The sequence below is a fragment of the Prunus mume genome, linkage group LG4, assembly GCF_029339155.1.
Source record: "Prunus mume cultivar Tortuosa linkage group LG4, ASM2933915v1, whole genome shotgun sequence".
In the NCBI taxonomy this organism is placed as follows: domain Eukaryota; kingdom Viridiplantae; phylum Streptophyta; class Magnoliopsida; order Rosales; family Rosaceae; genus Prunus; species Prunus mume.
The window spans coordinates 27,114,874-27,132,081 of NC_142701.1; the positions used below are offsets into that span (position 1 = coordinate 27,114,874).

The 17,208-nt window shown below is 35.4% G+C and overlaps 1 protein-coding gene across 1 annotated transcript; it reads left to right on the top strand.

The window, feature by feature from the left end:
• The first annotated feature begins 9,302 nt into the window (after nt 1–9,302).
• Nucleotides 9,303–9,779, top strand: LOC148918305 (uncharacterized). Its single transcript, XM_089050538.1, has one exon. It carries the CDS (start codon nt 9,303–9,305, stop codon nt 9,777–9,779), a length of 477 nt encoding a protein of 158 aa, XP_088906664.1.
• The last annotated feature ends 7,429 nt before the right edge of the window (nt 9,780–17,208 follow it).

Below are 17,208 nucleotides of genomic sequence, written 5' to 3' on the forward strand. Positions count from 1 at the left end.
CTATATGGATGATTGATTGGTAACCATTTTCTATGCCCAATGTAACAAATTTTGTAGCCATTTTTCAACCTGTGACTAGGTGTATCATCGCCGCATATTGGACAAGCTTTATATCCTTTAACAACACAACCAGATAAGTTTATGTAGGCGGGGAAATCATTAATTGTCCACATTAATGTAGCTCTGAGTGTAAAGTATTCTCCATTATGTGCATCATACACTCCTCCAATCTCATCCCACAAAGATTTTAAATCATCAATCAAAGGCTCCAAGTAGACGTCTATATCATTTCCGGACTGTTTAGGACCGGAAATCAATAAGGTCAACATCATGAACTTTCGTTTTATGCACAGCCATGGATGGAGATTATATGTAACTAAGATAACTGGCCAGCAACTATATCTGCTACTTAGAGAACTGTGGGGATTGAATCCATTAGATAAAAGAGCCAATCTCAAGTTTCTCGGCTCATTACCAAACTCGGGCCATTTATCATGAAGAAGTTTCCAAGATGGGGAATCCGCCGGATGAGACATCTGACCGTCAATTGATTTTCTAGCAGCATGCCAAGTCAAACTCTTAGCTGTCTCATGTGATCGAAACATCCTTTTAAACCTTGGAATTGGAGGAAAATACCACACCACCTTCGCTGGCACACCCTCTTTCAAGATTGAATCTTTGCCTTCCTTCCACCTTGAGATACCACAAGTAGGACAATTAGTTGAATCCTCATACTCCTTCTTATACAAGATGCAATCATTGGGGCATACGTGCATTTTCTCATAACTCAGCCCCAATGCACACAAAGTCTTTTTTGCCTCATACATAGAGGCTGCATCAGATTTCCTTCTGAAGCAAATCCCTTGAAGTATCAATAATTCTGAAAACAGACATCACTCATCCCATGTTTTGCCTTCAAATTATACAACTTCTCTAATGCCGATAACTTCGTGTACTTTCTACAACTAGGGTACAATGGTTGATCTTCATCCCCAATCACATTGGCAAACTCATAAGGATCATATCCAAAATCACCAAAATCATTATCATCCATCTCTATTTCTTCATACACAAAACTGTATCTACTATGGTCATCATCTTCTTCAACATTTGTACTAGCATTAGTAGTTGCTTCCCAAGGTTCTCCGTGAAATGTCCAATTCTTATATCTTTGGTCAACTCCATTAAAGTATAAGTGATCCCTTATAATTCCAACCCCAAAAAATTTCAAATTAACACATTTAACACATGGACAACGGATATGTATTGTAGTTAGAAGATTTTCTACAGAAAAGTTCAAAAATGCTTCCAACCCTAACTCATATGCCTTCGATCTTCTATCCGAGTGCATCCATGACTTATCCATCTCCGACACTATACCCTATTATATATAATAAAGTGAAAAGACAAGCAATGATCATCACTATAGCAGATTATATAAAGTTCTAATAGCAAGTAATATAAAACACCGACGACGGTTTTTTAACAAAAACAGACGTATTTGACATATATAGACGACGCGGATTTTCAACAAACGTCGTCGATTATAACTCACGACGGTAGTTAAAGAACACCGTCGTGTATAAGTAATACAAACGACGTTTATGAAAAAACCGTCGTTGTATGCCTAAAAACGCGTCGATATCCCAATTTATTTTCAAGATCTCAAAACCTTATTAAGAAACCAACATATACATGAAACCAAGCATGAAACCAAGCATGAAAACAATAAATCCATTCCCAATTCAACATAACAGAGAGTGATTAAAAGATCCGACAAAACTAAATCCATTCCCTATTCAACATAACAGAGAGTGATCAAGAAAACATTAAACAGAAAATCCATAAACCCATACCTCCAACAACATTATTAACAGATCGCAAAACATACATCTAAAACCCTTCAACAAAACAACATAATATCATTCAACGAATTTACAAGGGGAAGAGAGGGTTTGTACTTACAGATTGGCAGAGCTCACAGATTATGGCCTACTTGGATTCGATAGAGCCTGCATAGCCCAACATTGAATTAGAGATGAAGTGAGAGAGCGAAATGTTATGTTGCGCGAAATTTGAAAATTTTAGGGTTCAAGGTTAGAAGTATAAAACTAAGAGCCAAATCTGAAAATTTTAGGTCGCGCGAATATTTTTAGAAAGCGCGCTCTTTAAAACATCGACGGAAAAAACAACCGTCGTTAAAAGTTCACTTTAAACATAACGCTTATTACATTAAATACGTCGTGGTAAAACTATGTACGACGCAAAATCAAACAGAAGTTGTCAAAACTATGAAAAACCATGGCGAAAGTTCTACCAAAATCGACGTAAATATAGTATTCCACGACTCAAACACTGAACATAACGCCGTTTATTTTGAAGAAACCACGTCGTCTATTGAACCAATAGGAGTTGACGTTGCATTTTTTGGATTTATTTTAAATTTATTATGAATATTTTGAATTAAAAATAATAAAATATTCTTATATGAACAATAAACCACGTTGGGGTTAATTAATGAACGACGTTGTAAATTATAATAAACGACTCACTTGTAAAAATTACTTTGTTTAAAAGAGAAACCATGGCGGATGTTTCACCATCCGACGTAAACTCTATATTCCACAACTCAATCACAGTCGTTAAAAGTAATACCCTAAACTTTAAACCCAAAATTATATATTTTTAAAATATAATTTTATAAAATTGTTTATGGTTTTACAGCCTAATATATAACAAACATAAAACCTAAACCCCAAAAATTATACTTTAACCATAAACCCTAATAAATAACAACCCTAAACCCCAAACCATAAACCCTAAATCATCAAACTATAAGTGATGTTATGACTCATCAAAACAATTTTATTTTGGGTGGTCATTTTAAACTTTTATTACTAAAACTGCATTTTTTTGAGGTTTAGGGGGAAGAAAATATATCATTGACTTCATAGGAGTTGACGTTGCATTTTTTTGATTTATTTTAAATTTATTTTGAATATTTTGGATTAAAAATAATAAAATATTCTTATATCAACAATAAACCACGTCGTGGTTAATTAATGAACGACGTTGTAAATTATAATAAACGACTCACTTGTAAAAATTACGTCGTTTAAACGAGAAACGATGGCGGATGTTTCACCATCCGATGTAAACTCTATATTCCACGACTCAATCACAGTCGTTAAAAGTAATACCCTAAACTTTAAACCCTAAATTATATATTTTTAAAATATAATTTTATAAAATTGTTTATTGTTTTACAGCCTAATATATAACAAACATAAAACCTAAACCCTAAAAATTATACTTTAACCCTAAACCCTAATAAATAACAACCCTAAACCATCAAACTATAAGTGATGTTATGACTCATCAAAACAATTTTATTTTGGGTGGTCATTTTAAACTTTTATTACTAAAACTGCATTTTTTTGAGGTTTAGGGGGAAGAAAATATATCACTGACTTCATAGGAGTTGACGTTGCATTTTTTTGATTTATTTTAAATTTATTTTGAATATTTTGAATTAAAAATAATAAAATATTCTTATATCAACAATAAACCACGTCGGGGTTAATTAATGGACGACGTTGTAAATTATAATAAACGACTCACTTGTAAAAATTACATCGTTTAAACGAGAAACGATGGCGGATGTTTCACCATCCGACGTAAACTCTATATTCCACGACTCAATCACAGTCGTTAAAAGTAATACCCTAAACTTTAAACCCAAAATTATATATTTTTAAAATATAATTTTATAAAATTGTTTATGGTTTTACAGCCTAATATATAACAAACATAAAACCTAAACCCCAAAAATTATACTTTAACCCTAACTAATAAATAACAACCCTAAACCCCAAATCCTAAACTATAAACCATCAAACTATAAGTGATGTTATGACTCATCAAAACAATTTTATTTTGTGTGGTCATTTTAAACTTTTATTACTAAAACTGCATTTTTTTGAGGTTTAGGGGGAAGAAAATATATCACTGACTTCATAGGAGTTGACGTTGCATTTTTTTGATTTATTTTAAATTTATTTTGAATATTTTGAATTAAAAATAATAAAATATTCTTATATCAACAACAAACCACGTCGGGCTTAATTAATGAACGACGTTGTAAATAATAATAAACGACTCACTTGTAAAAAGGACATCGTTTAAAAGAGAAACCATGGCGGATGTTTCACCATCCGACTTAAAATCAATATTCCACGATTCAATCACCGTCATTAAAAAATAATAACGTAAACCCTAAACTCTAAATTATATAATAAACGACATATTGTTCAAAGGACGTCGTTTAAAAGCGAAACCATGGCGAAATTTTCACTAAAACGACGTCCCATGGACGTACAAACGATATATCACGACTTAAACAAAAAAGGTGTCGCCGTGTAATTTAATTACCACGTCATATCTGTCGTCTAAATATCATTTTACGTCGGTTTTTGACATAATTATGTCGTTAGAAAGTTATTACACGTCGGTTACGCAATTTGTTTTTTCTTTTGAATTATGAAAACCTCAACAAATTTTCAGGGAAGAAAAGGATGTATATTATAGACAAAATTTGTACATTATATATTATAGACAAAATTTGTACATGTAAAAATATCAAGTGTTCCAAAATTCCTCTACTCCATATGAAGGCAAACAAACTCTGCCCATTCATTCCGGACTTCATCAATGGCTGCTTAGGGCTATGGCGCTTACTGCAATCCATAAACAATGATTATTAAGCTTTACAAAATAAAAAGAAATTCAGTCACAGACGAGGCTATTTTTCATAACCGACGTATTATATCGATTCAACGACGATAATTTTAAAGGACCGTCGTTGATATTACAAAAAACCACATAAAATGTTTATGAAAATTTTCTTCTTACCTTCTTCTCAAACTCCAAGGAAGGATCCATGATGATGTCCCTCATGAAGCACATCACATAATACCCGCATTCGACAATCTGTTGGGTTGCTTTGGTGTGCCTGGCGAGTTTTCCAAATTGGTGCTTTACACTGGTCGCCTATGTAGGGAATTATATATTTTTAAAGCACTTCAAGATGTTTTTGCCCTCCTCATCAACCACACGATTTCCAGGCAGAGGATCCAGAAAATAGACGGTTTCCCTCTTTGCTCTCACAATCAGCAAGACCCAATGATAGCTGCACAAAATTAACATAAAAAACGACGGTTAATATAAAAAGGCAGCACAAGAAAACAACGACGATTATTTATAAAAAAATTATACATTTCACACGACGAAATAACGTAGCAATCGACATCATTATGAATTTATCACGATGGTAATTAACTACGACGTGGTTAGTTGTTTCAATCGACTCAATAAATAAAGAACCGACGTGATTAGATGTTTCAAACGGCACAAAATTAGTTAAACAGTTTTATACGCAGTCAGTTAGTGAAAATCATACAAACAAAATCCTTTTAAGGAGACTAACCCTGGATTGTAAGGCATCATGAAAATCTGTTCACCATCTGTCTTCTGAAGACGACGGTGGCTACAATTCGTGATCATCGCTTAGTGACCTGCGTTGGCACTAACTTGAGCAGGGTCGATAAAGCCAACCATGCTGCACATATTTGCTTCTCTCAAACGATCATATAAGCACCTAAATATATAAAACAAAGATATATAAAAAATACAGCACAAAAAACACACGACGGTTATTTATAAACAAACGACGTATTATACAATTTCACACGACGAACTGAAATAGAAACAGACGTTATAACCTATTTATCACGAAGGTACTGCAACCACATTAGCCCCAATTTCTTCCATGCCTGCTAACTGTGTAATATCTTCATGCAAGACGAAGGTACTGCGATCTGCACCAAACACCTCCTTCTCAATTGTGAAGGTCATGATCTTCTCCTGAGGCTTTAGTGTCGTTTCCACATAACGACAAAGGGATTGTAAGGAAGATGGCACCTCCACATTTGAATAATCAACTACTTCATTACCCTGTTTAAAGAAATAAAGCAAAATAAAATGACGTGGTAATTCAATAAAAACGACGGTTTAAATAAAACAACGTCGTCTGATAATAATTTAAACGACGGTAACAAAAAACCGTCGTGTTGAATAATTTATTACGTCATAGGAAACAAATTCCGACGTCTAATTTGAAAAAAACGACGGTTTGAAGAAAAATATAACTGACGTGGATTTGATTTTTTTAATTATAAATAGGGTTTTTTTTCACGGGTTCTTTCAATTTTAGTATTCGATTAGGGTTTCAACTTCTTCTTGCCCCTTTCTCTGTCTCACCTCATCTCTTAGGAGGCAATTGTTTGAATGTTGGTGTGTGTGTATGTTTGTGTATCTGATTCACAAACATACACACATCACCAATTTTCAAAAAATTGTCTCTCTGATTGCAAATCTGTGGCTGCCGTCGTGAAGTTTTAGGAGGCAATTGTTTGGATGTTGATGTGTGTGTGCGTTTGTGTAGATACACAATGCACACATATCATCAACTTCCAAACAATTGTCTCTCTGATTGCAGAATCTGAGGCTGCCGTCGTCAAATTTCAGAGGCAATTTTGGATGTTAATGTGTATTTGTGTATCTCAAAAATACACATACATCATTAACCTCTAAAATATTGTCTTTCTGGTAAGATTATGATGAGGAACAGAGTTCCATCTTGTAAGATTTCCTAACCCTTGTGATCTCAGAAAAATCTGATTATGTCTGCGGTTTTCTATATAATTCCGTCGTGGTTATTTCAATTCTTGTCATTAAGTAGATCTACCGACGTAGGATAACAAAATTCAAGAAATAAATTGTTAAAAAAAATTCTTATTAAGACGACGGTTTAAATATAATGTATGACGTATAAAGTGAATAAATACGACGTTAAATTTTATAATACGTCGTTAAATGAAAACCCCAACGTGATGAGATTTAAAGATACCGTCATAGAAAATACGAGAAAGACGTCGTTATATTTATCTTTGCCATAGTTGTACATTAATTTAATACGGCGGTATTTTGTATTTTACCGCCATGGATTTATTTGTAATTATACGGCGCCTTATACGAAAACTTGGTCGTGTTAATTTCTGGGTAAAAATGACGGCTTTTTTTGAAATCGTCGTCTTTACTTTCTACGTCGGTCGTTTCATAACTTCCGCCATTATTTGTTGGCTTTGATTTTACTACTCGGAAATCCTATTTCAATAAGACGTCGGTTTTTTAATTAGGTACGTCGTGTTTTAGGAAGAGCCATTTGAATCTCCAATTTTTAGTTGTCTAAGGTGTCATTACACGGCGGTTTTATAGAACCGTCGTCTTTTAAAAAATTATGATGGTTTTCACTTAGACCGTCATTTTTTTCTGGTCGTCTTTGTCATTTTTTGTAGTAGTGTCCATAGCCAAATCCCATTCCCACCATCAAACTGAAGGAGACTCGGAAGAAGGACAAAAAGGCTTTATTCTTTCTCTTTCATGCTGTGGATGAAGCTATTTTTGAAAGAATCTCATCATGCACTACAGCAGATCAGTGATGATATGCTCAAGGAAATTGAACTTTATTCTTTCAAGCCGTGGATGAAGCTATCTTTCAAGCTTTATTCTTTCAAGGAAAACGAACTTTATTCTTTCAAGCTATGGATGAAGCTATCTTTCAAGCTTTATTCTTTCAAGCTGTAGATGAAGCTATCTTTGAAGCTTTGTTCTTGTATTAAGGATACGTTTCAAGCTCAAGGAAATCGAACTTAATCTTATTGATATTCTGTTGAAATTAATGAATTTAAAAGCTTCACACAAGAAATTGAAATATATGAATTAATTAATATTCTCTTCTTCTTTTTTCCTTGATTTATTTGTTTGTAGAGGGTCGAAATTAAAAACAATCTTCCGCAATTGTCAAACCTACGTAAAACTGATAGATTATTTTGCTTAAGAGAAATGGTTTCTCAGTAAAATAATGAAGATGTGTCTGTGTGAAAGGAACAATTGAAACTACGTACCACTCTCCTAAACCTATCATACGTCTATAATTAAAGTATGTAAACACCTCAACAACTATGTTGTTCAATCCTAATTAATGACATAATTATAATTGGTAAATAGCTATGGCCCGTAAGTACAAGTAGTAGAAATTACATAATCAAGTTCACATTACAACAAAGAAGAAAATACGTACTAAGCTTATCTTTGTTTTATTTGAAGATGTGAAGCACGCCTTTTTTTTTTTTTTTTTTAATTTTTTATGTGGGGTGTTGTTAAACGAATCCTAAAATTAACTGAGTACACTCTATGATATAAGTACACCGTAATATTTAAATCAAAATGTAAAATTAACTAGGTACACCCTTCACCATAATACTAACTAGTACACCCCATTTTACATGAATTGGTCGTCTTCATCAAATATGTCCCTGTCAACTCCTTTTCCCTTCATCAAATCTAAACCGTCAGGGATACACCCACTCATTGAACCAAATTCATGAGTACTAACCAGAAGGTCTAAAGATGATGATCTGTCTTGAGGGTTCTTCTGTATGCTGCAAATGTAATGGGAAATATAAACAGTCACATGCCAGTGAATTAGATATGTATAAGGTGAAGTATGCACGTAAATATCTTCTTAACGGGCAGACGAACAAAACTCGGGGAGAACTCATCTGATGGTGCAGAAGGTGGTGGACTTTCCACAATTCCCTCCAAAAGTTCATAAAAGCTTGGCCAGCTTTGCTGATCAAAATGAAATAATATTTAAGTTGCTTTCACGCTGTTTGATGAATAACCATGGCTTTTTGGCAAGGGATTATGTTCGGCAGCTTAAATCTTTTCTCCTCTCAAAGCTTCTTCTTCATTGATGTCAGGAATTATGGAAGTGATAGAAAAAAAATTTACACCCGACAAAAGCTTTGAATTTTTATCTCAAATATGTTTGGAATCAGACTCGAAAATTCTAATTTGATTAGGGTTCAATATATTGAGTAGGATGTACTTATTAAAATTACTTTTGTTTCACAATTCAATATATCTTTTTTGGTCATTTTATATTAGGGTAAATTAGTAATTTAATAAATATTTGGTAGTATGGTGTATTAAGTTAATTGTTCGTTTAACAGCACGATTTTTGTGGATTTAATTTTCTCTGTTATGGCGGGCCAGTACAGCAAGAAAAATAAGTGAAAGCTGCATGCATGGTTTGGGTTTGCTTATTATAAATAGCACAGCAGGTTGTAGCTAGGAAAAGCAATAAGCAACGAGAGAAAGGGAAACAGAGATCATCAGAAATGGCAGACTTACCAAAGTTTTTTGCCCTTAAGTCAGTCAGGAACCAGAAATACGTGGTACTCAAAGACCAATCCACTGCAGAGCTGCCAAATAGGCTCGAAGCCTCCGGAGAGGAAAGTCACAGCAAATACGCAAGGTTCAAAGTGGAGAAGGACGTAAACCAACCCAGTCTGGTGCATATAAAATCCACGTACAACGACAAATACTTGAGAACAGCAGGCCAAGACAGTACGTGGATTGTGGCTGATGCTGATGAGAAGCAGCCAAATAAAAACCAGTGGTCATGTACACTCTTCAAGCCTGTGGTTTTGCAAAAACCGGCACCATATGTCGACGGCGTATACCAGTTCGTCCACGTGCAATTGGGAAACCTTACAGAGCCAAAATCTGGAGCCAACTTCGATGATGCCCTTGCTGCCGATAGTGAAAAACCCATCAATACCCCTGCCTTCATTGTCGAAAAACTTCCAGGATGATTATCCTGTTAACTTAATTTGATGTTTGTGGGTAGCGTCACTGGAAACCCTCACGAGACTTCATTCGTCCTATCAGGGTCACCTATAGGTTTAAAAGGCTTGTTGCATATGCTAAATGCAATCGCGTTCCCTGCGAAAGTGGCATTTTCTTAAGTTTTCCTTATGTTGTGATTTGGGTTTCAATAATATTGCATCCAGCTGCTGCTCATGCATTAATTTATGTAACCTAGCTAAGACTAAATTAACCTAGCTAAGACTATCTGTGGGAATAAAAGTTGTGCTTCTTTCGTTTTACTATTCCGATCTGGATTACTTGATGCATTCTTGCATTACTTCCATGATCCAAGATTACTCAGGTCCTTGATTATTACAAGACTAGTGAGAATAATTGACATTGAGAATTATCAAGCCAGATAAACAATAATAGTTCAATCCATGCATTTCAAGGTACGCACATTAGAAAATCAAAAGGGGAATTAAAGATTCAAACAAAATTCTCAACAATGTATCAACATCTTAGAACTTTTGTTCCATCTCCTATAAACATTTATCATTTAATCGATAAACGTATTATTGATAATACACATTGATCAGAAACTGGCATAGGTAGTTTCTTGATGATACTGATCTGAGAACTCTGACAACTGCAAAGCTCTAGCAACTTCTAGTAGTTTGATTAGTTTCTTATTTCCACTAATACGCGCTTCATCAAGTGGAGTGCTTCCCCCATCTGCAATCAGGAAGTAGACTAATTAGAAAGGTTAAACATGCATCACTACTACAAAAAAGGCAAAAGACGACGGGAATTCACCGTCGTGTATTCGGTTTTCAAACCGTCGTGAAATTGACCGACATCTATTTGAGTGTCAAACTACGACGCTAAATCACCTTCGTTGTTAAAACAAACAACGTCATTAACAAATAATAATCGACGTCTTTGTAATGGAAAAAGAGATAAAAAAACAGTCGAGGATGAGAATAGACGACCAATTATAACAAAAAAAACGTCATTAAAAAGGAAACATATGACATATATTAACAGAACATGGCCGCAAGATATACATACAACGACGAAAACTAAAACTCACCGCCGTTAAATATACCTTTCACGACAAATAAAAATATGACGTCTTTAAATACATAATCGATGACGTTATTTACTCCTACTATGTCACTACATTTTCAACAACCGTCGTAAAATGAATTTTCCACTTCGATTTTTCTATTAATGATGACGTGGAAATAGATGTATGGGTCATTGCTTACGACACATGTATTTAAACTGACGACGTTGTACTAATAAACAATGTCGGTTCCAAATAAATGAGAGTCGTATTACTGAATTTATACGTCATCTTTTAAAATATAATCGTCGTCTAATGAATCTGAGATGGCAACGTTTCTCAGCCCACCGCCGTGTAAAATAGCTTTAACGACACGATATGAAAATAAATGACGTGGAAAATATGTTGGGGTCATTACTTACGACACATTAATTAATAAAGACGACGTTGTCGTCAATATACAACGTCGTTATCATGCAAAAGACAGCGGTGTTTCATAATTTATACGTCATCATTAACAAAATTACTGTCGTCTAATTCCTATTAGACGGCGTTGTTTATCCGAAATTTACCGTGTAAAGAAATTTTAACAACATTATCATAAGAAAAGAGACGTGGATACATTCATATAACGTTGTTTTTGTAAAGGAACAACGTCTAAATATATCTTAACGTCGACAAATTTACCAATGGATTTCAAATACCGTCGTGAATTCGTCCTTTTCCACTTCGTTTATGAAAGAACATGCGACATGGTAAAGTTAAGACGACGTCGTCTTTTGTAAGGTTCAAGTTAGATATCTCGTCTTTTAGACGTCGGTATTATGGGATTGAAGTCGTGTTATTTGGAATTACATGGCGGTTCTTTATGCTTCTCCGACGTGATATCCTTAATAACTGTTTCACAATAGCGTCGTGGTTCTTCTTTGTTACGTTGCTTTAAGACGTCAGTAAATATATTGAGGTCGTTGAATGCTCCAAAATGTAGTTTTTTATTAGAACAGACATTTGTTTTTCACATTTTTATCAAGACCGTCGTGTTTGTAATCTTGAATCAGTATTTTTGTACTGATTGTTTTGTGGCCAAAACCTGTATAATGAAAGTGAAGAAATCACATTACAATATATTACAAAATTAATGTCATACACTGCCAATTACATAAGCATCATTCAATCCATATATCTTCACACCCATCTCGAATATTTTGACTCCCAAACTCACCCACTAGTTCATCAAATGTGTCAACATTTGACATCCCTCTAGTAAATGGCTCACACTCAATTCTCACATCACCTAAGACATCATCACCAATAACATCATTATATTCTCTATTAGGCATTGATAACACTACCGACTGACCACGATGCATTGGGTCATCAACAAAAAATACTTGTTTGACTTGAGAAGCCAAAACAAATTGGTCATTCCTATGTCCAATTTTACTCAAATCTACAAGGGTAAATCCAAGTTCGTCGACTACAAGACCAGAAGTACTATCTATCCAATCACACCTAAAGACTGGGATTGTAAACTTTTGGTAGTCAGCGGTCCCAAATTTCTTGAATGACACCATAGAAACTCATATTTGAGAGAATTGAGTTTTTATCCTTGGCACTAGCAACTTGCATGGTATGTGCAAGTAAATAAACTCCACTATTCTGAGTTGTACGCACATCATCTTGTGCCTTGATGTTAAATTTAATACCTTTAATAAGATAGCTTATATATGATGGCACTGCCATGTTTGGACCAGCTGCTAGCCACCTTAAATTTTCTGATACGCCATGATTGTCTTCCTCATTAAGTTCACTTTGAACTTGCAAATTAATCATATCTTAATTCAATCTAACATAGAAAGATGAAAATTAAAAGTCCAATATGTTATTCAATAACATATACCTTGAAGCGTAGCCATTGAATGAAAGTGTTATTGTGCTTATCTTGCAGCCACTTTGTTCTCTTTCTAAATTTTGGATAAGCGATCTTGATGTGGATCATATGTTGCCTACATGACACGAAAAATTCAAGCATTACGGTCCCAAGCATATAAGATAAACATAAGAAATAATTTAAAATGGAAACTTAAAGAATAAAACTCATACGTACTCGATGTAAGGTAGGACTTCCTCCTTATTCTCCAAGACATATAGATGTGCTTGGTTCAACATGTACCGATCAACTACGCTCACTATGAAACCTGATAATGGCTTTGAAACTCCCATCTTTTGGCTTGAAGGCACTCCAACTGTACTAACATTAGATAAATGCTCGGTACAAAACTCTACAGCTTCTTCAGCTATATACCGCTCAGCAATGCAACCTTCGGGACGAGTACGATTCTAAACATATCCCTTTAGCACTTTCATATATCTTTCAAACGGATACATCCATCTAAAATATACTGGCCCACATAGACGAACTTCTCTGACAAGATGTACTACTAGATGAACCATGATATCAAAGAATGAAGGGGGAAAGTACTTCTCAAGCAAACACAAAGTAACTACTACATCTTCTTCCAACTTATCTACCTTGGAAACATCAACAGTCTTTGCACATATAGCATTGAAGAAGAAGTACAAACGAGTTATTGCATACCTTGCAGGCTTCTCCAAATGAATGAATTGCCACAGGGAGCAATTGTTGCATTAAGGTATGACAATCATGTGATTTAAGGCTAAGAAGTCTTGAATCTTGTAAAGATACAAGATTTTTTATATTTGAAGAATAACCTTCAGGGACCTTTATACCATAGAAAGAATTGCACACCTCTCTCTTCTCTGCTCTTGACAAATTCCAAGGCCCGGGAGGCAAACGAGTACGTCTTTCTCCATACTCGGGTTGCAAATCAGTTTTGACCACCATGTTCAATAAATCTAATGGAGCAGCAATCCCATCTTTATTTTTTCCAGGGATCTCCAGCAATGTACCAATGATACTATCGCAAACATTCTTCTCAATGTGCATAACATCTAGGACATGCCTCACAGGAAGGTATTTCCAATACTCGAGATCAAAGAATATTGATTTCTTCTTCCAACAAACTCTGTCACCATCTTCAACCATATGCAGCACTTCTTCTCCGGTTAATGGCTCGGGAGGGTGCCATATTTAGGTTTCCTGTTAAAAGCTACACGTTGCCTCCTATATGGATGATTGATTGGTAACCATTTTCTATGCGCAATGTAACAAATTTTGTGGCCAATTTTCAACCTGTGACTAGGTGTATCATCGCCGCATATTGGACAAGCTTTATATCCTTTAACAACACAACTAGATAAGTTTCCATAGGCGGGGAAATCATTAATTGTCCACATTAATGTAGCTCTGAGTGTAAAGTATTCTCCATTATGTGCATCATACACTCCTCCAATCCCATCCCACAAAGATTTTAAATCATCAATCAAAGGCTCCAAGTAGACGTCTATATCATTTCCGGGTTGTTTAGGACCGGAAATCAATAAGGTAAATATCATGAACTTTCGTTTCATGCACAGCCATGGAGGGAGATTATATGTAACGAAGATAACTGGCCAGCAACTATATCTGCTACTTAGAGAACTGTGGGGATTGAATCCATCAGATGAAAGAGCCAATCTCAAGTTTCTCGGCTCATTACCAACTCGGGCCATTTATCATCAAGAAGTTTCCAAGACGGGGAATCCGCCGATGAGACATCTGACCATCAATTGATTTTCTAGCAGCATGCCAAGTCAAACTCTTAGCTGTCTCATGTGATCGAAACATCCTTTTAAACCTTGGAATTGGAGGAAAATACCACCCCACCTTCGCTGGCATACCCTTTTTCAAGATTGAATCTTTGCCTTCCTTCCATCTTGAGATACCACAAGTAAGACAATTATTTGAATCTTCATACTCAGATACAATCATTGGGGCATGCGTGCATTTTCTCATTCCAATGCACACAAAGTCTTTTTTGCCTCATAAATAGAGGCCCGGCTAAAGATCCAACACTCCTTTATCTAAGTTGACCCTCCCAAAAAGAGCATCAACAAAGCCCAACAACTTAAGCAACCCACCATATATATAATAGAAGATAGGGTCCACCTATATTATATAGTCGGAGATTTTCTAATAAGTATTTAAGTTAAGGATTGGTTACATACTTTTAATCTCAGCCAAATATCATCGTTACCATTAACATGATATGAAACGACCCGACCCAAATTCCACTTTGAAATTCGGGCCGAATCTCGCTTTCAAATCGACACATGGTAACCGTGGGTCGTAAAAGACCAAAATACCCTGATAAACAATAACATAAACCCGAGCCCTTAACTCGTCGAGGCACGATAGAGGCTGCCTCGTACCCTTACTAAGAGATCAAGCCACACGTAGTTCTTTTTTCTGATCTCAGAATCGAATCTGCATTTCAGTAAACTGGTTCTAGGGTTGGAATTCCTGAGTATCCGGGACTCCGTTTAATGATCCTTCAAACACTATACGATCCTAGCCAAGTCTAGATTACCATATCCGAAAATGTTTACGATCCAACGGTTCGAAACTATTGAACCCGAAAATCACACAATATGCGAGATCCGTTCGGGGTTCAAACGTTAACCAAATTGAGATCCGTGAATTCCTACGTTCTCGTGACGACCCAAGGATCATTCTAGAACTGAAAGTGGTTTCTACCAATCTACCCACGTGCCGCCACATGAGCCGGCAGGGCGTGGGTGGCTTGATCAATTCCTGGCGATCTGAAAAACTCCAAACCACCGGCCCAAACTCCTAACTTAGGTAAAATACCCCATTTTGAACAACTTTTGTTCTTGGACATACCCCAAAAACTAGCCGGAAGTGGCCGAAACAGTGACCCAAAAATCTGCTGAAACCTAACTTAAACAATCGAATTATCTACGCTTGAAATCTCTGAAATCCTACCCAACCAGCAGCTAGATCATGAAAAATAGCTAGAAAACCATACCTCACTCGTCCGATTTGGTGGCCGGACGACGAAGAACGAAAGGTTGGAAGTTCTATCAAAAACTGTCCAGCACCGCCTCTTTTGTGGCGGATTCCAGCGACTATGGAGGAGGATTGAGGTGGTGAAGGGCTGGGGCTGGAAGAGGGAAGTTTGATGGTTCGTTTGGCACTGGTCTTGCCTGAATCGGAGGTCAGAGATGAGAGAAAACAGCTCCCAAAGTCGGCTGGTCGTGCCCCCGAATCCAGAAATTTATGGGTTTATATAAACTGAAGTTCGAAATATTTACGGTTATGTCATTGAACTTCTTTAAATCGTAACTCCTTCGTTACAACTCCGATTTGAGTCCACTATGTCTACGGACTCATCTCGCTGCACTCTACGCAATCGTATAACTGAAATCCCAAAATTCATTCCCGGTCAAAAAGTCAATTTTTATATTATTAAAATATTCTAGGGGTATAGTGGTCTTTTATTGGAATAAATTAATAATTAAATATTAATTAAGGACCGGGTTGTTACATGATACATAGCTTACCAAATGCTAATAATCGAGCCCGAAAGCTCTTACAACTTGTCATCTCGATCTTTCATAATTCGAAATATGTCTACTAATGCTAACTCCTTCACGAATTCTGCTAAAAAAATAAAGTTATGTGTCATGCACATGCGTCATTTTCTATGGTTGTTTCAGTTGGAACTTCAATTGAGGAATATCTCAAATAACTTGTTTGAGGGACACCATTGTAGGATTCACTTTGTCTTATGTTTCAACAATTCAAAATGTCTATTATTAATCTTTAATTCTAATAAATATTTCCATAATAAAAATTTGGTATTACCAACCATCACTTAATTTTTATTTCTAATTATTTTCAATAATTTATTGATATCCAAATAATGAAATTTTAAATGATGAAGTTGTAAATTTTATCTTTTAATAATTTCTATATATGATATTCGAATTAATTCATTAAAACACCCAGCGAAAGGTGCAATTGGATAACCAATGGAAAAATTAGTAAAAATGTTTGATAGTAAATATTGGATTGTTAAACTTGAACAAGAAGGTTTTTTTTCCCCATTACAATTGGGTAGATTGAGTTGTGATTTTAGTGATTTTAAATGTGTACAACCAACTAGCTATTGGTTTGGTGGTACTTCTCTTTCCGATGTTAGAAGAGGTCCCAAGTTTGAATTCCCCCTCCCTTATTGACAAAGGGTAAATTATTGAGTTATTGACCGAAATGGTCCCCCAACTATTGCCAAGTTTTATTTTGGTTCACAAACTAAAATTTTCATTTCAATAGTCCTCTAATTCTCCATTTAGTATCAAAATGGTCCCAAGGATTAAAATATCGGCCGATACACCGATATATCTGCCGATATATCGGTATTTTCAACTGTCGACACCGATAC

What these genes read in the sequence shown, in the direction of transcription:
- LOC148918305 (XM_089050538.1), top strand. Translation starts at nt 9,303, where the DNA reads ATGGCAGACTTACCAAAGTTTTTTGCCCTTAAGTCAGTCAGGAACCAG.